This window comes from Denticeps clupeoides, chromosome 9 (genome assembly GCF_900700375.1).
Source record: "Denticeps clupeoides chromosome 9, fDenClu1.1, whole genome shotgun sequence".
NCBI lineage: Eukaryota > Metazoa > Chordata > Actinopteri > Clupeiformes > Denticipitidae > Denticeps > Denticeps clupeoides.
This window is the reverse complement of record NC_041715.1, coordinates 17,180,053-17,205,837: the sequence shown is the minus strand read 5'-3', so window position 1 is coordinate 17,205,837 and position 25,785 is coordinate 17,180,053. Positions and strand designations below refer to the sequence as shown.

At 46.5% G+C, this 25,785-nt stretch overlaps 3 protein-coding genes across 10 annotated transcripts in view; 2 read left to right on the top strand and 1 right to left on the bottom strand.

Annotated features, from left to right (window-relative positions):
• Positions 1-4,713, bottom strand: part of LOC114796411 (dehydrogenase/reductase SDR family member on chromosome X) — a 33,667-nt gene extending 28,954 nt beyond the window's left edge. The window contains exons 1-2 of one of the 3 annotated variants that reach the window (XM_028990356.1): positions 4,289-4,713; positions 4,108-4,208 (exon numbers count right to left, since the gene is read on the bottom strand). Coding sequence is in view for 1 of the 3 variants with exons in the window: in XM_028990354.1 (XP_028846187.1) it covers positions 520-622 (103 nt within the window). In the remaining 2 variants the exon portion in view is untranslated. Of the gene's footprint in view, positions 1-519; positions 631-4,107 lie in introns of those variants that run through there. The other 2 variants (XM_028990355.1, XM_028990354.1) reach the window with 2 other exon arrangements.
• On the top strand, positions 305-14,270 carry LOC114796412 (CD99 antigen). Of its 5 annotated transcripts, none has more exons than XM_028990360.1 (18): positions 305-577; positions 7,969-8,277; positions 9,256-9,288; positions 9,456-9,491; positions 9,595-9,651; positions 10,118-10,171; positions 10,544-10,597; positions 10,687-10,719; positions 10,878-10,919; positions 11,025-11,078; positions 11,164-11,208; positions 11,298-11,360; positions 11,444-11,467; positions 11,974-12,015; positions 12,162-12,194; positions 13,341-13,463; positions 13,561-13,614; positions 13,764-14,270. In XM_028990360.1, the coding sequence occupies exons 2-18, from the start codon at positions 8,220-8,222 to the stop codon at positions 13,790-13,792; spliced, it is 834 nt and encodes a 277-aa protein (XP_028846193.1). In that variant the 5' UTR covers positions 305-577; positions 7,969-8,219; the 3' UTR covers positions 13,793-14,270. The 5 variants fall into 5 exon arrangements, with proteins under 5 accessions (XP_028846193.1, XP_028846194.1, XP_028846191.1 ...); XM_028990361.1 differs by having other exon boundaries at positions 307-577; positions 9,253-9,288; positions 11,298-11,330; XM_028990358.1 differs by having other exon boundaries at positions 308-572; positions 9,253-9,288.
• A 146-nt stretch (positions 14,271-14,416) lies between these two features.
• On the top strand, positions 14,417-25,102 carry arsh (arylsulfatase H). 2 transcript variants are annotated; one of them, XM_028990352.1, is made up of 11 exons: positions 14,417-14,959; positions 15,143-15,190; positions 15,356-15,502; positions 15,574-15,695; positions 15,767-15,889; positions 15,972-16,395; positions 16,808-16,944; positions 17,092-17,217; positions 20,178-20,340; positions 21,026-21,147; positions 22,571-25,102. In XM_028990352.1, the coding sequence occupies exons 2-11, from the start codon at positions 15,171-15,173 to the stop codon at positions 22,939-22,941; spliced, it is 1,755 nt and encodes a 584-aa protein (XP_028846185.1). In that variant the 5' UTR covers positions 14,417-14,959; positions 15,143-15,170; the 3' UTR covers positions 22,942-25,102. The 2 variants fall into 2 exon arrangements, with proteins under 2 accessions (XP_028846185.1, XP_028846184.1); XM_028990351.1 differs by having other exon boundaries at positions 15,074-15,190.
• Positions 25,103-25,785: the final 683 nt, after the last annotated feature.

Here is a 25,785-nt window from a genome sequence, read left to right as displayed (position 1 = left end):
TGGTCAGGGACACAATAAATGTGACTGTGGTCTCCTGATTCATAGTCGAGCACCTCCAGTCCTAATTGCAGCAGCTCTATTTAATGTCTCGGCTAGACTCTTACCACGCAGCTGCGTGTTGTGTTCAAACAGCTGTAAGCCGAAATTCCAATCAGAACCAATAAACTATCTATTTATCTTTTAATTCAATTCTTCAGCGTTTGACACTTTGCACTATCACAAGAAGACCAGGGAGAAGGACCAATCAGCACACAGAAAAACCAGCACGTGTTTGTATTGGCCAATCAGCGCGGGGTTATGAAGTCGGCTGAACGAGGTGGGAAGAAAAGTTAGTTAGAAGCAACAAATCGCTAATACGGATCGCTGGGTCGCTTGTGAAGGTCGCGAACTCTCGACACATGTAAACTTCGAACTGTTTCGGAGTTATGCGAGAACCTTCCACGGAGAAACGTCAACGCAACGTGCATTCACGCCGCGCTGAATGCACCGCAGCTCCGTAACGTCGACCCGTGGCCCGACCTGGCAGCGCGAACGGCCGCGTTAGAAGCTGGCAAAGCAGGACTTTGACGCCGGTGAGGTAGAGTCTCAGCGCCGGTAACAGGTGGTCCAGCAGGGCTGCCATGTCGCCGCGGGTGTTGCGCTTTTCTACGTCCCCACTATCGAGCAACCGTACACGGTGCCGGTGGTTCCGCACCTCGACCCGTCTGTTTCGTCCCACACACGCACACACAAATAAAAGAAACACGGAAAGGCGAATTAAAACGAGGAAACGGTGTCGATCTTTATTCTATATTCCCCGATCAGCCATAACATTACCACAGTGTCCCGTCGTCGCGTGGATATTTAACATTTACATTTACAGCATTTATCAGACGCCCTTATCCAGAGCGACTTACAATCAGTAGTTACAGGGACAGTCCCCCCCCGGAGGAACTTATGGTTAAGTGTCTTGCTCAGGGACACAATGGTAGTAAGCGGGATTCGAACCTGGGTCTTCCGGTTCACAAGCCAGTGTGCTACCCACTAGGCTACTACCACCCTGGACCTCACTGCACGATTTGGCTCCACAAACTGTAAAGTTATGAGGTGGAACCACCTTGCACTTGGACTTGTTTTTCCAGCACATCCCACTGATGCTCAGTTCGACTGGGACCTGGAGAACCTGGAGGCCACCGTTCCTCAAACCATTTGGTCCTCAAACAACGTTTCCATGAATGCAGAAGCAAGTTCGTACTGGTTGGCATGACTTGTTCAGGTAAACACCACCCGTATGATTCGAAATAAAACGAGATTTATCAGACCAGGCTTCCTTCCTCCAATGCCCTGAAGTCCAGTTCTGGTGCTAAACGTGCACATTGCAGGCTCTGGGTCAGCATGGGCACCAAGGGCATAGCTCTGCGGACAATTCTACAGACCGACCGTACGTCCCTAAAAAATAATACCAATTATTCAGCAGGGGGTGAGTAACATTGATGCAAGAAAATGAATATATGAAATTATATGATTGTCATTGTGAAGCACACGGTGACACGGCAGCCATGACAGGCGCCCGGGGAGCAGTGTGTGGGGACGGTGCTTTGCTCAGTGGCACCTCGGCACCTCTTCCTTGCCCACTAGGCCACCGCTGCCCCACCTTCTATGATGCAGTGTGTGTGTGTGTGTTCTGTCACCTGCTACTGGGTCAGACAACAGAGGGCAGCCTGCGCCCCCCACATGCATCAACGAGCCTTGACCATGACCCTGTCACCGGTCGACCGGTTTTCCTTATGCTTTCCCATTTTTTTTTTTTTTAACCCCCCTTTGCTTCCAACACATCAGCTTCAAGGACAAAATGTTCAATCGCTGCCACCCACTGCCAAGGGCCACTGTAATGAGATAATCAATGTTATTCCACTTCACCGGTCGTTCTGCTACATTATATTGTATAGTGCATTATGTACAGCATGCAAATTAAAGGTCCACATCACCATTTTCCATGACATGCAATGTGTTCTATATGATTACAACATAGAGTTTGTTACCAAGAGTGATGGAGTACAGCTTCTGGTGGGAAAAAAATCCAGACCATTATTACTGGCCCCATGTGCTTGTAACATCAAGCTTGTGGTCCAGTAGAAGATAAATAGCCACAATGACCTTGGGTTTATTGCACAGCAAAAAAGGCGTAGCCATGCGTACGGTGGGCGAAAAGTAAGGAACCGGAGACAAGCGAGGTTCATTGGCAAAAATGACACCCCGGGCTTTTTAGTATTTAGGGGTATTAAGTGTGCTTAAGTAGGTGCCGCAATGAAATTCTTTGCATTTCATTTCTTTTTTTTGGATGATCTTTGCATAGCTCTCAGATATAAATAAATGCGACTGTGTGAGTTGGTAATGCATCTTTTATGCATCCAGACCCAGGTCACCTTGCTCCAGTTAACACCCCAGAGCCACCGTCACGCTTATCTGATGTCTTTATCTGCCGGGGGGGGCGTGGCCTTGTCAGTGGTGCACTGCAGACCCCAGTACCGGTAATTACCTTTTCCTGCCACGACGCGGCTGTGATTGCCTTTAAGACTCAAGGCCTGGCGTCCTCGGCTTGCTCATCATTCACTCTCATCCCGGTAGATCCCTACCCCCCCCCCGTCATTTCGTCAAAATTTCCTCTGAAGTGACTGTCACACCACAAGAGTCCCGTCATTACGATTATTTTTACATGTTTCAGCCTCATTTTTATTCACAAAAACGAGGGCGACACCAGGCAGTCAATCTGCTCAATCACATCAAATCATCATTACATAAATCACCTTGAGTGGCACTACGAAACTTTACATAACCGGTGACTCACAACCTTCGGCTTTAACCGCTTCCACTTCTGACTCCTCTGCTTTTACCGCACGGTGGTTTCTGCGCCTCGTGTAGGTAAATTTCATTACCTGATGGTTACTCTTGACCGGCGCGGGCCTCGTGACGCCGAGGTCTGGTTAATAAAAATGCATGTGTACCAAAGCGCATGGGGCGTGTAAAGGAATGCAGGCTCTCGACGCCAGATCTGGGGGCTATATTCTTCCCGGCATGACAATTTGACAGGGGAAGGCATGCGCTCTGCTGTCATTCTGCACAAGGCTGCATGGCTCCATGCTCCTTTTTCCGCCTGAAATGACCCCGACACAACCTGACCGTTCTGTAGGAACGAGTTTTTTTTTTTTAATTCATTACCAGAAAGAAAGAGAAGTCATGTTGGTGCTACAAGACCTTGTTACGCGGCTTGATTCTGCCGTGCTGAATGGAGATAATTCACCCGACAGGTTTTGCTCTTGTTCGCGGTGAATTTATACACCTTAGCCGGCTACACTTTAAAATATGGCTTTGCGATCTGCCGATAAAAATCGCATTTGTCTCGCATCCGCTGGGCAAACTGTGTGCTGACGAACGTGTGAAAAGAGTCGGCCTGAACCTTGCCCTTGACTTGTCCTTCAGAGCTCCACATTAGCTCCATGTAGGGTACACTCAAAAATGAACATTCTCAGGGGTGGTTGGTGGCGGGGGAGACCCTCCGTCCCCGCCAAATCGCCGGCCTTCCTTCGCACGCCGGCTGAACTACCTGAGGATTGCTGGTTCGCACGAAAAATGAAAAAAAAAAAAAAAGTTGTCCAAAAGCTTCAGCCTCTAATTTGTAATTTATCCATCTGTCACAGTCGGTCTGTACGTCCAGCCCCAGGTTCACTGCTCCAAACATTCATTAAGTCATTAAGATGAAGAGAAAAAATATATATATATATATATATATATACATACATTTTTTTTCTTCTCCATCTTAATGACATATATGTATATGGTCGCCAGACCATTCAGGGGATATTTGTCATTAAGGATCTGTGTGTCATTAAAATGGAGAAAAAATATATATACCACCATTCATTCAAAGCCACGTTCCCTGATGTGAGCATCAGCTGGGAAGCGTGACACACATTTCGGTCCACATACCCCCCCCCAACCCCCCCCCCCCCCCCAAACCACGCGGCACCCCAGGAAGGTTACTACGCAAGATCGAAATCCCAACCCGAAGCTTTATTCAAATCACGCTCAGCAGCCCGATCCATGTAGACACGCAGGCGATGCACTTACCGGGGTCACCCTGACTTCTCCATCGCCCGCCACGGGGTATTCCTGCCCACTCGCCCCCGGTCGAGCGCTAAAATCAGATGCCGTGGTCGCAGTCCACGTCCCTGCATATGTACCACAGTATGACATAGAGGATGAGCAGAATGGCAAAGATGAACAGAGCCACCAGAATAGCCTTAGTCACCGGAGAGATGAGAGACTGCATGTCACAGGGCAGCGGAGGGAGCGGAGCCCGGTATCGAACCCGGGTCCGACCGCTGCCGAAAAAAAAAACCCGGGAGCCGAGCGCGCCGAGCGAGCGTGTCCGAGATCCCGAAATGCGCCTCGGCTCCCCCGCCGCGGAGTCCTCGCTCATTCCGAGCACGGAGGGATGGAGAGGAAACGCGCGTCTTTCTTCTTCTTCTTCTTCTTTATCTCCCGGGAGAAAAGTAGAGAGAGGGAGAGGGAGGGAGAGAGAGGAGTGATGGAACAGGTTGATCCGGATTCAACAGTTCGATCGACTTCGCAGGACGGAGACGTCAGATGCGCCCCGGGCGCACCGCTCGCCACGCTCGACGCGTCGATATCGTCACTTGTTGCGTCTCCTGTGCGATTATTAGTCGGATTTTACTTACAGCCGCCACGTTCGGGGGGCTAGTAGCCTAGTGGGTAACACACTCGCCTACGAACCAGAAGACCCAGGTTCAAATCCCATTTACTACCATCGTGTCCCTGAGCAAGACACTTAACCCTGAGTGTCTCCAGGGGGGGACTGTCCCTGTAACTCCGGATTGTAAATTGCTCTGGATAAGGGCGTCTGGTAAATGCTGTAAATGTTCGCGTTGGTGACTTTCATGGAGTTCACAACATTTTCAGCACCATCATCAAGTAAAAGTGTCATTGTGATGCACAGCACACGGTGCACACAGTGAAATGTGTCCTCTGCATTTAACCCATCACCCTTGGTGAGCAGTGTGCGGCCATGACAGGCGCCCGGGGAGCAGTGTGTGGGGACGGTGCTTTGCTCTGTGGCACCTTGGCGGATCGGGATTCGAACCGGCAACCTTCTGATTACGGGGCCAGGCCACCGCTGCCCCTATTTATCGTCCCCACCGTCATGTGTTTCAGAGATCGAAAAACTTTTTTTTTCCGGAATATGTGACATACATTAAGTTTGGGCGGGGGGTGGGTAACACACTCGCCTATGAACCAGAAGACCGAGGTTCGAACCTCACTTTACTACCGTCGTGTCCCTGAGCAAGACACTTAACCCCGAGTGTCTCCAGGGGGGACTGTCCCTGTAACTACTGGTTGTGAGGCGCTCTGGATAAGGGCGTCTGGTAAACGCCGTGAATGTCCATGAAAGAAACAAGCTTCGAAACTGCGTCGAGGTGCGCGTCGGAGCCGCTGGGTGGCGCAACTCTTTACGGCAGAGCCGGGACCGCAGTCATTTTCTGCCGCCCCGGTGTGCGCATGCGCACGTACTCACGATAATAACCGAAGTTATTCAGCTTAACGAGCAGAAGAAAGGAAACAAGGAAGCAGAAACGAGGCTTTGCGGTAAATACGCTGCAGTTTAAAATCCTGCAGGGTGTCGGGAGCTTCTGTCGCCTGAAAAGGCGCAAAAAGGCGAATAAAAACTGCCTGCAAACGAGTCTACGTGTGTGTGTGTGTGTGTGTGTGTGTGTGTGTGTGTGTGTGTGTGTGTGTGTGTGTGTGTGTGTGTGTGTGTGTGTGATTGCTGCACATTTATATTCAGGTTTTATTTTTGCTGGTAAGCCTTCGGCAGAATCGGCAATAGTTAACCAAGGTGTTTACGTTGCCCTGGAAACCGACCCCATAATTTGACCCACACGACTGACATACAGTACTGTGCAAAACTCTTAGGCACCGGCACAAACTAAGCCGAAAGCAATTTTACCAACACTGATAAAATATTGATTTACCAAAACCATTTATTGCAGGATTTCCTCGTTTTCACCCGACAGTGACATTATGTGTGCAGAAAAAGAGACACTCTAATTGTATTGTTCTCTGAGCAGCGATAGGGGTGGGTGGCGATAGGGTGGTAGTAGCCTCGTGGGTAACACACTCGTCTATGAACCAGAAGACCCGGGTTCGAATCCCACTTACTACCATTGTGTCCCTGAGCAAGACACTTAACCCTAAATTGCTCCAGGGAGACTGTCCCTGTAATACTGATTGTAAGTCGCTCTGGAAAAGGGCGTCTGATAAATGCTGTAAATGTAAAAATGTAAATGCAGCGATACAGTCTTGTTTTCCATCTGTAGACCTTTGCTTGTAGGAACTCATTCCATACAAGAGCCTCTTTCAGCTTCTGAAATCAGGCAAGAGACTAAGAAGTGTCGTGTACGGACTCTGAGACTCGGGAGGACTTTCTATCCTCAGGTCATTAGGCTTCTCAACCAGGACATGGCACCACACCTCACATCCTGACCTGATCACACACCGCTGTTCTCCTCCCTTCACACGTCTACAGTCGTTCACACTGGACGTCGCTAATCACTGCACAATGCACCCTGGGCCACCGAACCTTCTACCTCATATTATTCTAACTCCATTTCTACGACCCAGCGATGTTCATGTTGAACATTAATGCCATGACACCAATTTAGGTCAGTGGTGGCCTAGTGCTTAAGGAAGCGGCCCCGTAATCAGAAGGTTGCCGGTTCGAATCCCGATCCGCCACTGAGGTGCCACTGAGCAAAGCACCGTCCCCACACACTGCTCCCCAGACGCCTGTCATGGCTGCTCACTGCTCACCAAGGGTGATGGTTAAACACAAATAACGGGGAGACCCGTCCGCAGGTGCTTAAACAGAAAACCATTTCATGTAAACTGGACAAACACACGGGGCTCTACTTGGGGAAAAAGGAGCGGGGAACGGAAAGGCTCACTCACACCGGGGGAACTCACACACTTCACCCACACGTAACGTAACACACAGACCCCAAGCAGACTTGTGGGCGAGGTCCACTCGGGGACACAGTACTGCCAGGGGTCTACACATGACCCGGCACATGTTTTCTTTATTTTCAGGACCATTTATATTGGTAGATTCTCACTGAAGGCATCAAAACTATGAATGAACACATGTGGAGTTATGTACTTAACAAAAAGTGGAGACCTGGCCTCCACTGTCACCAGACCTGAACCCAGTCGAGATGGTTTGGGGTGAGCAGGACCGCAGAGTGAAGGCAAAGGGGCCGACAAGTACTAAACACCTCTGGGAACTCCTTCAAGACTGTTGGAAAACCATTTCAGGTGACGACCTCTTGAAGCTCATCGAGAGAATGGCAAGAGTGTACAAAGCAGTAATCAGAGCAAAGAAACTAGAATATAAAACACGTTTTCAGTTATTTCACCTTTTTTTGTTAAGTACATAACTCCACATGTGTTCATTCATAGTTTTGATGCCTTCAGTGAGAATCTACCAACATAAATGGTCATGAAAATAAAGAAAACACGTTGAATAAGAAGGTGCGTCCAAATTTTTGGCCTGGACTGTGCGTAACAAATAAGATGAACTTGGACTTGAGAGGCCAACACCCTGTTCTTGTAGCACCTTTTAATCATTATTTTTGGTTTGTTATTTGTGTCTCATGGCTAAATTAGCTGGTTAGCATAAGTCCATGACTATGCTTTTGACTTTGTCTTCCTCCCTAACAGCCTTCATAGTGGGTGGTAGTGGCCTAGTGGGTAACACACTCGCCTATGAACCAGGAGACCCGGGTTCAAATCCCACCAACTGCCATCGTGTCCCTGATCAAGACACTTGTTTTTCTACGTTTTCCTGCGTCATTATCGTTGTGCGTCACCGTGCGTCCTTTGGCTGATTTTGATTTCTCTCTTTAACCTCTACAGAATATCTGTTGCCCCCTTTATTTCACTTCACTGTTTCCCTCTCTGCACCCACGGGTGCGCACGGCGGCATCCCCGCGGTTCAGGCGCCATTGGACGCTGCGCGAGTCGATCACACCCACCCCACCTTCCCTGGCGGGAGCAGGGGACACGCCCGACGAAAGTTTCAGTAAACGCCGAGACCAGGTCTGGCGAGGGAGCAGCCGAGGAGAAGCGCCACCAGGCCGCCAGCAGCGTGGCGTTCGGCCGAGATCATGTCGCGCCGCTGGATCTTCGTCCTCGCAATGCTTGCATCCGGGGCGCATTCGCAAGGTAGGTTGCTGGCGGCTCACGTAGTTAATAATAATATTAATAACACTAATAAAAAAAAAAACTCTACTAACGCTGTCCCCTAGCTTTTACTGTTTCAGCCCATTTCACACTTTAAAATAGCGAGTTTCATTTTAAAATGCTGCCTTCCTGGTTGGGACTCATCAGGCGCCTCCAAGACATTTAACATTTACAGCATTTATCAGACTTACAGTCAGGTGTTACAGGGACAGTCCCCCTGGGGACGCTCAGGGTTAAGTGTCTTGCTCAGGGACACGATGGCAGTAAGTGGGATTCGAACCTGGGTCTTCTGGTTCATAGGCGAGTGTGTTACCCACTAGGCCACTACCACCCCGATACACACGATGTTCCAGAGCCGGGTTCCTGGCGTGTGTCATTCGGCCCGGGATGGAGAAGCCTGGATCTGGGTAACTGGAGCGCGGCCCAGCTGCAGACCCCGCCATTGATAGAGATCAAGTTCGTGTCTCGAGAATGAAAGAAAGAGGGGGATGTTTTTGATTCGCCCCTGGGGAGCCGAGTGTCTTAGTCATGGCACCACGGACAAAACGTATTCTAGTTTACGAGGGAGGGGACCGGGTGAGAACTTTCTCCTTTTGTGAATGTGTGAGATTCCCCACCCCCCCCCGTATGTCACCACCTCTCTGTCAGGTGCAAATAGCGACATATTACTTTACATTAGCAGGGCATAACAGAAAGACTGGTTCTAAAAGTGCAGCGCTGTCAGAAAGGTGTGAGCGCGAAGGTCATTTCTAGAAGAGAAGTGGTGAGGGTCTCCACGGATATTAAAACAACACACACAGGAAACAAGACCTGAGGACAGAATACAATTCTCGATTCACCATGATGACCGCCTATAGCAGCTAATGCTTTCTGAAGATGGGCCATTCGCAGTTGTACCACAGAACACACAAACGACAGATATGTTGAACAAATATGAACAAATTCATGTCCCTCCAGAAGCAGATCACCAAGAGAACGTAACAGAACCTGCAGGTAAGATGGTCCCCTTAAAACATAACGCCTGAATAAACACACCAATGATGGATAAAGCAAATAAATGCACACATATATATATATATATATATATATATATATATACACACACACACACACACACACATCGCTTATTACATACAAATTTATGATTTATGTATTTGCAGAAGCATATGGCCACGAGCACATGGCAGAGATTACAGGTGAGCTTTACCTCCCTGCAAGCTATACACAACAAAATAAAAAAGAAATGACATAACGCAGCGTTTTTTGTTATATTTACACGGTTCTCCCTGTTTTCCACAGCCCTGCCCACCGAATCACTTCCTGAAGTCAGCACGCTAGACGCCGATCCTGAGGGCGGTAAGAACATGTTGGGTTGTGTACCATGTCGTGTTGTTGCGGCCTGCCTCCAAGGATGTTAAGTGTGACGGTGCACTTGCGAGCCATTTGCGTGCGAACGAGGTCGCTCATAACGGCCGCACACAACGTCCAAGTCACTCTGAATTCAAATCAGCGGAGGAAATGAAATGCATAATTTAGTAACGAAAGGCGTCCATCCAGGGACTGCGCTGGTGCCAGAGGACAAAAAACAGGTTTGTTCTGCATGAGGTCACCCGGCACTTTCCCAGAACGAGTCTGATACCTTCGCCATTTTTTATGATGCCTGTTAGATAGCCGTGGCTCTGAGCCACCCTTCTAGTTGTTTTTTTTTGTTTTTTTAATCTCAGAATCAAGTTCCGTTGGGTTTTATACGGCCTCCGTGAAATAATTTGCATGAATTTGGGCGAGTCTTTAACAATGAACTGTTGATATCTCTTCTTTTTAGAAACATCAACGGGAACTCCGGCAACTGCCGCAGGAACCGAGGTTCTTGGGGAAGGTAACAGTGCTTTCAAGCGTGCTTTGTCTGCAGCTTTTAATTGGCTTGTTTTCGTGTGCCGACGGGCTGGATTTCGGAAAATCCGGGCGTCTCTATGTTTGTCACAATTTGCATGGTAAAGGCCGATTCCTCACCGGATGCGGCGCCGCATCCCAGCCCCCGGAATTCAGGCATTCGGATAATATATGCGTGAGGGCGATGCGGTTATGGGGGGGGGCTTGCCAATCTTGGGCCAGAAAGGTTATTCCTACATCCTGCACACGCACTGGCCCTTTTTCCAGATGAACTGATGGCACGTTCCGCTGGGAAGTGAACTCAGCTCTTGCCTTGTTGCTAAAGCGCGTAAAAGCAGCGCTTTTTTTACCTTTTCAGAAGAATCGAGTACAACTCTGCTGCTCTCAGCGGACACGGAGGCACCTGCAGACGGTAAAACTGCGCCACTAAAAGCTGACCCCAGGTCATAAATGTGGCGGGCTCACAGCTCCCTTACAGCATTTCTTTTGTCCTGTTGGTAGGTGACATTGGCTCCGATGGTGCAGCCGCTGAAGGTACTTTTTTTTATTATTTTTTTTAAATACAGCGCAGCCATATGCAGGTCTGTTATAGGCTATTGTAACTGTAATTGATAGTAACATTAAAAATCCCAGAAACGATCGGTGTAAGGTGTCAACCCTCACGTTTTTTTTTTTTTCTCTCGCTCTGTCAGGCCCATTAACTTCACCAGCGCCCACAGAATTACCCACAGAAGGTGACATTGCCGTAATAGATTGTGTTTGATACCAATGTGGAATACAGAATCAACAGTGCGTCAGCGCGCATCTGTGAAAACGTACCGCGTGCCATTTTCTTTCAGGCCTGACGATGGTAGATCTCCCTGACGCTCTCCTAGAGGAAGATCTTGCAGTAGGTATGCTGTTCAAGCAAGACAGGCCGGGCAGGTCAGCGCGGGAAAAGCGAGCGTTTGTGCTGATCTGCTGTGTACTGTTCTGCAGAAGCAGCCCCTGTGCCCATGCAAAATGCAGAGAAACCTGAAGGAGGTAGCTAGGCGAGATGTGGGGTTTATATATGGTTATATCGCCTTCGAAGGGGAAAACATATTTCAATGTTATTTGTGTGTGTGAGACAGGTGGATTTGACCTGAATGATGCTCTTAATGGAGGTACAGACATGTCTCTTAAGGAAGCAAAACGTATGTAGAATTAATTAACAACACTGTATTTTGTCCAGCAAAAAATGGTGATATTATTATTATTATTATTTTGCATATTTCAGAACTGGATGCCAGTAAAGAAAGCGGTAAGTGAACAGCTTTTGATAATGAAATCAGATGTTAATGCTGCTAAGTCTGTAAAGGCCAAAAATGTGACTTGTGCACGATACATATACGTTTTTTATGAGTTTTAATGCATAGCACAAAAGAAATGATTCAAAGGAGTGTAAAGAAACAAATGAAGGCCTACAAACGTTATACGGCAGCGAAATACGCATCAGAATTTGCATTTTCAGCAAAAGTAGCATAGGCGCTAGTTTGACAGTGCTGTGTTTTACAATTATTTCTCTTTGTTCCCTTCCGTTTATTGAAAGACATCATTGATTATCAAACTTGCGCCACGTTTTTCTTGCATCAGTCATAGTTAAAACCGAACCTTGCTGGGTTTGTCTGAGAGTTAAGTCGTGGCAACTGGACTTTCTTTCTTTAACGTAGCGACGTTTCATTCTGCATCCGCAGAACTTTGTCAATCATGCTAGCAGTCATGTTTAGTCTGAACTGTTATAAATGATGTTAACATGTGTTTCCGAAGCTTTGGATGCTGCTGATGATGCCAAGCCAAGAGAAGGCAGAGGTAACCTTTAACCCCTCCTTACTTAGCAATCTGCGTTTTCTTGTCTTTCTCAGTGTTTGTCAAAGTGCTAAAACCAATAGCACATGGGTGCTGTAGTCCATGGCTTCTTTTCTTATTTATTCTCTTCTATTGCTCATTTATCGCAGCGCGATCTGCAGGAGCGGCCAACGAACCGAGAGGTATGTCCCTGACCACAACGCACAAGCAGCAACATCCACGTAGCGCTTTGCGGAATTCTGAGGCAGAACAGTCAACAGAGGCTCAGAATGGTTCTAGAGAACCTTTTCATCCCCCTTGCCGTGGCCATATTACGAGTCTTTAAACGTATGAGAACAACCACGAAGACCCTGGACCTGATCAAACGTCCAGCAGCATCGTTCCAGCCCCAAGGTCCATCGCATCAGTTGGCGAGGGAGAAGATGCAGGCCGTGAGAACAGCCAGCAGCATTTAACGCTGTCTTATTATTCTCCATAATATGATCAATCTCACTTAACCTCAGAAGTTCATTCACACCATTATCTCATGGGACAAAAGCAAAGCACGTTCAGTCTTGCATCGGTATACTTTGAAGCCATTTTTTCCCGCTTTCATACTCCAGTCACTGACGCTTTCAGATCTTGCTCTGCTCTGTCAAACACTGTAGACGAGACGTGGCTTCGTGCCGGATCCCTGTGACAACAATACCGATTAGGAGGGCTCAGAATGTGCCAATGCGCTATTGGTCCTCAGTTCTTCTGTAATAAATATCCAGTCGTGGGGCCTGGCTCTGTGAATTGTGCCTGCAGGATGTCGGCTGCGATGTGTTTGCGTGTGTGTTTTAATAAATGCCCTGACAGTAGACCCTGCCAAGTTCTGCTCTGATTTATGGCGTATTCAGAGGAAAAACAAATTGACTGGCAGTTGCAACAGCAGAATAGCGACTTCTTAGGGAAAACATAGACTGTCTCAAAGCTTCTTTCCCACTCTGGCAGGTTCCATCGTGTGCTGACAGATTTACGGGCAACAAAAAAATTCATGCAAATGTCAACTCTTTGTGAGTCAGGGCGTTGTGGTGCTTGCGTGTGTGCATATTTCATTTATTTTCTATTTACTTAAATTACACGTACGCTCTGATTTTCAGTTTGAATAATGTTTCAGTTTGAGCATTAGGTCCTGGTGGTTAGTGTCCTAAATGATCGGGCCTACCTTTGGAAATTAATGTTCTGGAAAATGTGGCATTGGACTCGGTTCAATGGACTGAATTCTGAGTTGCTACACCATACTGCCATCTTGTGGACCGACGTGGATATTGTTATAATTCACCTGTCATGGTCACTTGTCCCAGACACAGATGTGGCATCTTCCAAAGTTCCTGCCGTTGTGAGTGGAATTGGGGTGGCCGTTATCGGTGCAGTGGTTGGTTACTTTGCCTACCAGAAGAAAAAAACGTGCTTCAAGAAGCAAGGAGGTTTGCGATTCCCATTGTTTCGTATCGGTTGTTACGAAAATAAAAATGAAATCTATATAGTGGTACAGCATGTTATGGTACTGCTTGTCTCTCTTAGGTGATCCTGAGAGGGCGTGCAAGGACGAGCAAGGAAACCATTCTGAGCCCCAGGGTAAGCTGCACTACCGCAGTAAAACCTAAAACGTGTTAATAATGTATAGTTCATCATTACATACATTTCCGTGCAATATATGAGGATGAATGTTAAGCGAAGAGCACATTCATCGCAGACGTGTGACCGTGCAAAATGTCATTTTCCAGTCCTCAGCAGTCTCCTCGGTGCGGCATAAGTCATCATTAGGCCCGATGATTAAGAGGATCACCGGTGTGAGAACAATGTACTCCTGCGCGTCGGACGCTCACCTCACCGTGAAAGGGGCCTTTTTTTTCTGAGTTTGCTGATAAATCACTGGGTGTCACATCTTTGGGGTCTGCGGAATGTAAGGACTCGGAGCCTGTAACCTCTGTGCATGCTGTTTTTTTTGTTTTTTTTTCATGGAATACATGAAAAGGGCCTTATTTTGTTATGATGTCATTACAGATTTACGTTTTTGATTATCGGTAATTATCATTTGGAGTAGTTCTTGTGTGAATTGCTGTAAAAAGGCTACATCTAATGAGAATGTATTGTTTGGAGTTGTTTTAATGTCCTGAAATATGTTCCTCTGCAGATGAAGGGCTAGAAAATATTAAAGCATGTTATGGTGTAATTTGTTTTATCACATACAAGGCCAATCCTGACAGCTGAAATAAATTTAAAAAAAAGGTCTTTGATCAGTTACACGCTCGTTAAAATCTTCCGGCACTTTGACCTGCAGCCAACACGATGGAAACAGGTTATTCCAGAGGAGGGTTTGCAGAGATTCAGATCCAATCTGTTGTCTGCAGAGTGCGCTGTATATATAATAATAATTCAAATTAAAATAAAATGTTGTACTGACTTAAAATAAATCCTCAAATTCTAATAAACAGTTATTATATTTTGAGCAATTCTTTTAAGTTAGTACAACATTTTATTAAAATTATACACTTATACAACTCATTAGTACTGACATTTATTCCAATTCCTAAATCAATATTCCTCATTAACAACACTAATCCCGAGCCATGGCAGCTAATTAAATGAGTTTAAGTTTATTTCCTGTTGAACCGTGTTAGATCTGGGCGCTTTTTGCGTGCTTTGTTCATTTTACATGGTTTTATCACGCTGCCTGGGTTTATACGCGCCTGCGCGGCGTCGTGTGCGCATGTTTATGTACAGCGTGCGGACGGAACGCTTCGTGCGTCTTCGCGTTTTCTCGGCTCCGCCCCCGAGCGCGTCGCGAATGCCGGTGCGCGTCTATTCGAGAGAACACGGCGCGCAAACGTCACCGGGTCGTCGGTCTCGGCGCCACTCCACGACTTCGCGCCGCGGGGTGCCACGGGTCCGAGGCGGACTAGACTGCGCTGCGCCGGAGGTAGGTGATGTGAGAGAACTTTTCAAGGGGAGAACTTGTCCCCGCCACGACTTCCGCAATTACGGTACAGCTTCAGGTCGATCGTTATTAACATGATCGGACTGGACTTTGCAGCTTGACAGTCCGGTTAAAAATGTAACCAGGAGTGGTTTTACATGCACCCATATTATCCATGTGTGGCAGGGAGACTAAGATTTGCAACACGTCGTCGATGGACCTTCCAGTTACACGGTAATGATGACTATCAGATTGTTCTTTTATTGCGCTGCCATTGAGCACGTTGGTTGACTCGTAACCTTTACTCCTTATTAATTATTAAACATTGCACACAGTTATCACTATAATGCCGTCCTCAGCATCGGTATATTTTATGCTTTGATCGCATTTTTCTTTAAGGCCCTCTTTATTGGGGCTGCTGATCCTCACTGCCTCGGCCCAGTGCTGTGTAGGGAGTCCAGGTGAGGCCACACCCAACTTTGTCCTCATGATGGTGGATGATTTAGGAATAGGTGACGTCGGCTGCTATGGAAACGACACCGTAAGGTAAATCCCGGTCCGACGTGTTGCACTGAAATCCCCGCGCCCCTCTTTTCTGATGCCGTGCTCCCCCGAAGGACCCCGAACATCGATAAACTCGCCCGGGGTGGAGTGAAGCTCACCCAGCACATCGCCGCGGCACCGCTCTGCACGCCCAGCAGGACCGCGTTCATGACTGGACGGTACCCCCTGCGCTCAGGTAGGACCCACCAACAGGAAACTCCTTCCAAGCATCCGTCTTCCATGGCCTGACCCGTGTTCGGTGCGAAGGGCTCGGCGCCAAGGGGAGAGTGCAGGTGATCCTGTTTCTGGCTGGTTCTGGTGGACTTCCTCCCAACGAAACGACTTTCGCCAAGGTTCTGCAGACGCGGGGCTACGCGACTGGCCTTGTAGGTACGGCACAGTCTATAGTTCTGTTCTGTCGGCATGGAGGTGGATCCGTTTCCACGTCGCCCTCTCTCTTCTTCTTCTTTAGGCAAATGGCACTTGGGGGTGAACTGCGAGAGCAGGGACGATCACTGCCACCATCCCAACAACCACGGCTTTGACTATTTTTACGGGCTTCCTTTTACGCTCTACGATGACTGCAAGCCGGGAGGAAAGCCGGACATCCTGGGGGACGTGCAGGGGAAGCTGTGGCATTTGTCGCTGGTGGCGGCCGTGGCTTTTCTCACGCTGGTGTCCGTGCGGGTCACTGGCCTTTTTGAGGTGGGCAAGAAGACCATTGGGGCCCTGGCTCTTCTCTGGCTGGCGAGCTTCAGCGTGTGGTACGTGCCGTTCAAGCTGCTGGGGACGTGGAACTGCATCCTCATGAGGAACCGTGACGTGGTGGAGCAGCCCATGAACCTGGAAACGCTGACTGGGCGGCTCGTGAGCGAAGCGGAGCGGTTCGTTGAGAGGTGAGGTGAGATATATCACCAGTCATTTCCACGGTGGTGTTGGATATTGTTATAATTCACAAATTGTGGCTTTTAAACGGTGGTGGCCTAGCGGGTAAGGATCCGTAATCAGAAGGTTACTGGTTCGAATCCCGAACCGCCAAAGCACACACTGCTCCCTGGGCTCCTGTCATGGCTGCCCACTTCTCACCAAGGGTGACGGTTAAAAGCAGAGGACACATTTCGTTGTGTCACCATGTGCTGTGCTGCACAATGACAATCACTTCACTTTGACTTTCATTTGCTTCTAAAAGTGAAACCTGTGAGAGGTGACTGTTTCTATGTATTGCTCAGCCCCCCATATGCCACTGCAGACTATATTTCACGTCATTAAACATGTATGTATATGTATGTTGTTTTTTCTTAACCACAGAAACCAGCACAAGCCTTTCTTGCTCTTCCTTTCACTGGCTCATGTGCACACGCCACTCTTCAAATCAAAAGGCTTTGCTGGAAAAAGTCGAAATGGTCTGTATGGGGACAATGTGGAGGAGGCTGACTGGATGATGGGTACGTGTGGCATCCTTCACCTCCGTGTGTAATGATGACCATTTCCTCTGCTGATGACACGGCCGTTCAACATTGTCGTCAGTGGCGAATGGCAGAAGTCTGCGGTGTTACCGCGAGTCTGGCTGAATCCCTGCTCGTTTTCAACAGGCCGTGTGGTTGACGTCATCGAAAAGCTAAACCTGTCAGAGCGGACCTTGATTTACTTTACTTCAGATCACGGCGGCCACATCGAGAGTTCCGAGGCTTCGGGGGGCTGGAATGGAATCTACCGAGGTAATGTAGTCTTTTTTTTTTTTTCTTCTTTTTATTGACAATGTCGCATTCATTTGTACTAATTAATCTGAGAGATCACCCGCATCTGAACATACATATATATATATATGTGTGTGTGTGTGTGTGTGTGTGTGTATATATATATATATATATATAGAGAGAGAGAGATGTATGTTCTTAATTATAAGGTTTATCTATAAAATTAATTATAACATTAATGCATGATGATCTTAGTTCTGGCCCAGCAGAGTTGCTTCTATATTTCATGATTTAAAATTAATTTATTGGATTTGTTAAATGTTTGCTATTAAAGCGTTTATTTAAATGCCATAAAATAATATAATGTGGTGGCCATTTTAACTTGCCACTGCCAAAAAATATATATATATATTTTAAACGCACTATATGGGTCTTGCTTAGGTCATCCTTGTCCTCAAAGGATTTGCAGAAAAAAACCGAAAGAAACACAATTTTTAATTATGTTTGCTCTCTTAAAAATGAAAATCCTACCTAGATTGCTATATCCAATTCAAATGATCCCAGTTATTATCCCACATAAAGCAATGAGAAATCTTAATTTTTATATGGGCCAAAAAGAAACCTCATATTAAACCAGCAACATTATGTCTCTCTTCCTCAAAAGGAGGTCTTGATCTTCCAGGTATCTGAAAGTACCAGCTCTGTGCACATCCTCGCCTCATTACATAATGGGTACGCAAGGACCCTGCCTCCCTCTGGCTAGACATAGAAAGCTGATTATCAGAAGGTTAGAGGGTAAACATCAACTCTCTTCCATTTACACACCGATAAGTGAAAACCCAGACTTCCTGCCAGGTATGACTGATCCCAGTTTCAGGGACTGGACCAGTAAAGGGCTTTTCAGGTTGGGTGACTTGATGGATGCATCTGCTTTTATGTCATTTACTCAATTAACTGAACAATAAAATATTTCAAATGAAGAGTTTTTTCCTGTATCTGCAAGTAAGGGACCTTTTTTAGAAGAGATTCCACAATTCTCTCTGACCAAAGTAGTTCAGCAGAAGAGCAGCACGTTTTTAGGTCTCTAGTGGGAACTTTATTAAGTTTCTTCTATGGACTCCAAAAGGAGTATAGTACTGCAAGTGCTTTGCATCTGAAAGAAGTATGGGAAAGTGAACTTAACTTACAAATTTCTGATGATAACCGGTAGGAGGCATGGAATAATGCTAGAACTATGAATACCTGTAACGAAGTTAGAGCATTCCAACTACAGATTTTACATGGAGTCCGCATATCCCCCTCCCAGCGTCATAAGTTTAATGCTGATTGCTCCCCTCGCTGCCTTAAATGCAAAACAGAGATCAGCAGTCTCACTCACTGCTTGTGGTCTTGTATGAAGATACTAACATTTTCGTATATGGTGGGTAAAGAGATTAATAAGGTCTTTTCTATGAAATTGCAGTGTGAACCACAATGTATGCTGCTGGGGATTTCACACTGGTCTCTTACTGATCGATAAAGGAAACAGTTGTAGAACGTGTTAACCTTCTGTGCTGCTGTACTGGATATCTGAAAAATTTGTCGCATAATGTTATAACAGAATACATATCTCTGGACTAGCTAACATGTGTACTGCTTGACCGAGTCAGAAAATTTAATAGAATAAGGGAACCTTTTATGTCATACATTGGACGGAAAATTGCAACCATAACTACGAGGGGGCTTGTTTGGACAGGAATGGAGTAACGAATACAATTTGCCTCTTGTTATTCATTGTCATCTTTGTTAAAGTTTGATAAAACGGACTGTTTAAGTTACATACCTGGATGTCCACAAGTCACTTTTATTTATTTTTTTTTTTTTTAGTTTTTCCTTCTCTATTGAACAATAAACATATTGTTTAAATATAAAAACACACACACACACACACACACACACACACATATATATATATATATATATATATATATGTTTGTCGAGGTGATGGAGGAAACTGAGTGCTTGAGAGCTGCCAATCATCAGACTCCTCCCATTTTAAACTGCCTTTATTAAAAGACATAACACACAATCAGAGAAAGAATTACACAGCAGCAAAGAGGTTGCTGAAAAGGCCCCGTTGCTTGGTGACAGTTTGAAAATAGTGCCCCATGTGTGACAATGAGGTGTGTGTTTTGGCAAATGCATGTCCTCTTTGTTGTGTCATCTGTTCGGAATCCTGCCGTGTGTATGTGTCTGTTTCGACTGTCACCATGCAGCCCTTAAAATACAGTTATTGTTTCAATGTCTTGAATCAGGATCCAGTGCAGTTTTATTACATTTTTTTTGGTCCTTTATCCCTTGTCCCTGGAAACCCACCCAGCCCCGAAAAACTTGGCTTTTTCTCTGAGAAACTTGCTCTCTGGTATAAGGGCTGCGTTTTTGGATGGGACACAATTCCAGTCATTATTTCCTTTGTAAGAGGAGAACGCGGGAGCACAGATGTGTGCGACTCCCTGAACCTGCAGAGTGCATGGTTGCCACGGACCCTTCTGGGCTCGGGAGCCCTCGCCAGCCTGCATAACAAGGCCTTTATTTTTCAGCGTGGGCCGTTCAAAGCTGGCAGTGTTTGAATCCGGGCACTCCTCAAATATTCAACATGCCTCTCACCTCTCTGAAACGTTCAGATGAAAAGACATTTGTCCAGACTCTCTACTCTAATCCTCTAGCCTTTTTTTTGGCGGGCAGTGGTGGCCTAGTGGGTAAGCAAGCGGTTGCGGGTTTGAATTCCGAACCACCAAGGTGCCACTGTGGTGCCACTAAGAAAAGCACCGTCCCCACACACTGCTCCCGGGTGCCTGTCATGGCTGCCCACTGCTCACCAAAGGTGATGGTTAAAAGCAGAGGGCACAGAGTGCGTTTTAAATTTAACGACCTGTTAGTATAAGACTTGGAATTTTGAAACCTTTGTGCGTCGCATACAATCGATGCTCTCCTGTCCCCAGGGGGAAAAGCCATGGGTGGTTGGGAAGGGGGCATCCGTGTCCCTGGAATATTCCACTGGCCTGGTCGGCTGCCAGCTGGGAAGGTGATCGAAGAGCCAACGAGCCTAATGGACGTGTATCCCACACTGGTCAACCTGGCAGGCGGAGAGCTTCCCAAGGACCGGTGAGAAAAACAATGTCGTGACCTGTTTAGCCACTAAAACAGCCGTGACGATCCCGAATTGTTCACCAATTCTTCACTTAATTCTTGTGTTCAGTCGTGTTGTGGAACAGGGGTAGTACCGTAGTGTATCCTAAGGTTGTAAAAAGCTATGCATATTACAGGTGTGAACCTTCACTGCTCTCACAAATCGATTAAGATTAACAATGATGCATCCCCTTCAGTTTTCATGATTCATCCTATCAACTTTTCTATGTTTCTTCGCATTATGTTTTCAAATACGTCAGCGAGGTGAGAGTTAAGGTGTCTGGCATGGCGTCATAATGCAGAACATCTGTGTTCAGTCTGACGCCATGGACGTCTGAACTAGGCTGTTTTCTGCCGTTTGTGGCGTCAGGTCAGTGTGGACCGAACACAGACCACAAATCAAAGCATCCACACAGGTATACGAGACCCTGACTCATGTATTTGAAATAGTCATGTGACCATGTAGAAAATGTATGGGATGCATCGTGATTCATCGATATTGATAATCGCAATCTTAATTGAATTGTGAGACCAGTCTCACACCTCTAGTCATTACGATGAAATCGATTATGTTCTGCACTCTATAGATGCCTGCATTTCAGTTCATCGATTATTAGATGAATTCCTACTGTATATAATATTCAGCTTTATGTTTGTACAGAATTTTGGACGGCCATGATTTGCTACCGCTGTTGGAGGGCCGAAGCCGGCGATCGGAGCATGAATTCATGTTCCATTACTGTGGGATGTATTTAAATGCTGCGCGCTGGCATCCACACAACAGTGAGTGTTTTCTTATCTTCTCCCATTGCCAGTAATATTGCCCGGCCACCCTGTGGAGGAAACTCATTTTGGCTGCTTGTATCCACAATCTCGTTCTATCTGTCATCACCCAAAGCTCATGACCATAGGTGGGGATTGGGACGTAGATTCGATTTACCGGTCAGAGCCTTGCTTTCTGGCTCAGCTCCCTCTTCACCACGACAGATCGGTTCAGCCCCAATCCGCCTGTCGATCTCCTGCTCCCTTCTTCCCTCACTCGTGAACAAAACACCGAGATACTAAAACTCCTCCACTTGAGGCAGGATCAGGACCATTTGGAGGTGCTGATCCTCATCCCAGCCGCTTCACACTCGGCTGCAAACCTACCCAGCAAGAGCTGAAGGTCAGAGCCTGATGAAGCTTGGAGGACCACATCATCCGCAAAAAGCAGAGATTCTCCTGCCACCAAACTTGACAAACCTCCACACCACGGCTGCGCCTAGAAATTCTGTCCATATAGGTTATGAACAGAACCAGTGACCAAGCTTACGCTCTTCTGGTACAGGGACTGAATGGCCCTTAACAAAAGGCCATCCACCCCATACCCCCCATAGGGTGCCCCTGGGGACACGGTCATAAGCCTTCTCCAAATCCACAAAACACATATGGATTGGTTGGGCAAACTCCCATGCCCCCTCCATCACCCCAGCAAGGGTAAAGAGCTGGTCCACAGTTCCACAGCCGGGACGAAAACCACATTGCTCCTCCTCAATTTGAGATTCAAGTAGACCTTTCCAGTGAGGCTGAGGAGTGTGATCCCCCTATAGTTGGAACACACTCTTCTTAAAAACGGGGACCACTGCCCCCCGATGCCCATGCAGTGTTGCAGAGACGAGTCAACCACGACAGCCCAGGAGATTCCCAGGACTGATCTCATCCACCCACAGGGCTCCGCCACTGTGTAGCTGTTTGACTACCTTAGCAACTTCTGCCTCTTTGGAGCTACCTCTTTTGGTAGTCTTTCTCTATGGCCTCACCGAACTCCTCCCACGCAGCCACTGCTGCACCCCGCTTGGCCGTCCGGTACCTGTCTGCTGCTTCTGGAGACCCACAGACCAGCCATTCCCCGTAGGCCTCCTTCAGCCTGACTGCTCCCCTAACCTCTGGGTGGGACCCCGGTAACCCTCCGTGCCGGGTACTCGGATTCTTTGTTTTTCCTTCCATGAAAGATCTTCTGAACCATTCTTCGTCTCACCCTTTACCTAAGACCAATTTGTCATGGGAGACCCTACCGGGGCACCAAATGCCCCAGACAGCATAGCTCCTAGGATCATTATGGCTCTCAAACTCCTCCACCATGATAAGGTGACAAGGAGGAGCAGTAATATTGTATCTTCTCATATTTGATGGTACGATGACAATATGTTTTTGTGTGGTGCCTCAGGTAATGCTATCTTCAAGGTCCATTTCTTCACCCCAAATTTCTCACCCCCTGGGGCCGGAGGCTGCTATGAAACCAAACACTGCATGTGCCACGGTGGGTATGTCACCTACCACAACCCGCCACTGATGTTCAACTTGGCCGAAGACCCGTCAGAGCGGACGGCCCTCACTGCTGAAACAGAACCTCGCTACACCGAGGTCCTGCGGCAGATCAGCCAGGCAGTGGAGGAGCACCGCAAGACCCTCCAGCCCGTCCCAAACCAGCTGAGCTGGGGAAATGTCCTGTGGAAGCCCTGGCTCCAGCCCTGCTGCGGGACCTTCCCCTTCTGCTCTTGTTCCGAAGCCAGAGGAAGCTCAGGACCTGCAGGATAAACGCTGCACCACTGGAGATGTTGTGAGCACAGTCCAAAACTTACTCCAAAACTTGCTCGTGTACATTCAATGTACATTCTGTACATTGATAATTCAATGTACGTCACATCAGGGATTTAACTTTTCTGTTATGTTTCTGCTTTTCACGTTAATGGTACTCTTTATATACAAGAACAATTCAGAACATCCCTTTTTATTTAATTTGTATTTAGGTTCAGTATGCAGTGCTGAGAAAAGCAAAATATCCTGTTAATCGTTTTTGTAAAGGGCTGACTGATAGCAGAGAAACCCGCTTCTAATACCGTGAAATTAACTCTTCCAGGGTCTATTATTAACTGACTAATTATGAGTTAATAATGTGTAATATGAATTTAAATAATAAAAATATAAATATGTTCAGTTCAAGGCAAGGTTTAAATGTTTGTTTGTGAAGTACATTTTTAGATTCTTAATGAATGCATGTATGGAAAGTTTGAAGATAATCATGCAGGGGCACAGTTTAAACCCACTTCCATTACAGCGCATTCAGAAAGTATTCACAGCTCATCACTTTTCCCACATTTTGTTATTTTACAGTCTTATTCCAAAATGGATTGTCAATTTTTTCAGAATTCTACACATAATGACAATGTGAAAAAAGTTTACTTTTTCACTGAGAAAGCACATGTACATGAGTATTCACAGCCTTTGGCATGAAGCTTCTCCCTTTGGAGAAAACAGTTGATTGTACATGATTTGAAAGGCACATGCCTGCCTATATAAGGTCTCACAGATGACCGTTCATGTCACAAATCAAGCATGAAGTCAAAAGAATTGTCTGTAGACCTCCGAGACGGGATTGTCACAATGTACAAATCTGGGTTAACAAAAAAACTCTCTGCTGCTTTGAGCACAATGAGCACAGTGACCTCAATCATCCATAACTGGAAGAAGTTCAAAATCTCCAGAACTCTTCCTAGATCTGTCCAGCCGCCTAAACTGAGCACTCTGGGGAGAACGACCATAATAAAGTAGGTGACCAAGAACCCGATGGTCACTCTGTCAGAGCTTGAGGTCCTCTGTGGACAGCAGACAACCTTCTAGAAGGACAACCATCTCTGCCACAATCCACTCTCAGGCCTGTATTGTAGAGCGGCCAGACGGAAACCCCTCCTTAGTAAGAGGCACCTGAAGGACCCTCAGATCTTGAGAAACAAAATTCTCTGGTCTGGGGAAACAAATATTGAGTCACGTTTGGGGGAAAACCAGTTACACTAGTGGGGTCATCAATTCAGCATGGCGTAGGAATGGGTCTTCTTAGTCTGTGAAAGCAGCTCGTAACATCTAAGGATATCTGTTTATCAAGGAATTAATTTGAGTCACAGATAACATGAGGCTTGTAGACCTTGGCTAATGAAATCCCGACCCATCAGAGGTGAATGGTCCAAAAATAATAACCTCTGTCATCATTCACAGTTTATTGAAAAAATAATGTGTTAAACCCGTAACCAGTTGTTACAGACAAGATCTCCATTTCCACCAGAGGGCGCAAGAGTCACAGCTCTGGCTGGGTAATATACACTCGTTCGGGTTCTCAGAAAGTTCAACGTGCATTTCTCTGACCCCATCAACCCACATATCAGTGTCACCCACGTGTCCATTCCACCAGTGACACTTCTTAAGTTAGACTTTTTTTTTTTTCATTGTCCAAAGTCTTCTTGCACTTATAGTTTCATTGAATGTGCTTAAAATGTCACTTTTTGTATTCCTCTGGCTATATCACTTAACCAAAGGTGTTTATTATTTTAATATCTTCTCCCGCTGTGCTGGAGAACGTTGATGGTGGAGACTGAAAGGCTGCACTTTAATAGCACTACAAGGCTGTGAGTGGTGCAGTATTTGTCCTGCAGAAAGAAGCAACTACAACTGGACGGGCTTTAATCATTCTAGGTAATTTGTTAAGGTAATTCTAATAACCAATGAAGCTTTTAAGCGACATACCCGCATTACTGAACACCGCAAGACTTATTGTATGCAGGTATTTCAATTGTTATTAACATGATAATATATCATTTGGTTGTTATTTTAATGAACAAAACATTTGTTATCTGTCAAAATTTGAATACATTTCTGAATTAAAACTTTAACGGAATCACTTGTAAATAACACAACTGAAGTCAAATTCTGTGGCCCTGTCATTACTGTGCCATGATTGTGAGTTACTGTTGCCTGTGTCTGTGAGTAGAGGCTAGACACCTCAAACTGGACACCCTGGAAGTTGGCCCAGAGCGGCGGCCTGCTGAGGTCGCCAGCCCGTGCGAATAAACGAAGCTTTACATTCACCGTTAACATACCAACGTCAGATCGGGACACAACCCTTCTGGGCAGCAGAGGCCGCAGAGGCTGTTCGCTCTGACACAGATGAGCCACAGCCTGGGAGGAAGTAAGGAATCTCCCCCCGCACCCAGCGTAGCCTCCAACCAGTCGCTCGCCATGGCAACGGCAGTTGTTTTGGCGGGCTTTTTATTTGAATAACCCATTTTATTTGGGTGCAGGTCTTTTGAACTTTCGCGGGATGAAATATTAATTAATTACAAAAAAGACAAATGACGAAGAGGAAAAGTCAGTCGGCACGGAGATAACAATCTCTTTTCCCCGACTCCACATGAAATAATTCTTACAAAGTAGCCTTCATGCAAAATTCCCTCCTGTTGTATATAATGCCAAGCTTGCTCATATTCTCTTGAATTTTTTTAATACCAGTTTTCTACCGTTGATGTGGTTTCGATGTAAAAACTCATTAAAGTTTCCCCACTATACAAACACAGCATATATCTCTCTGATTAGTAGCGACTTGCGACACCG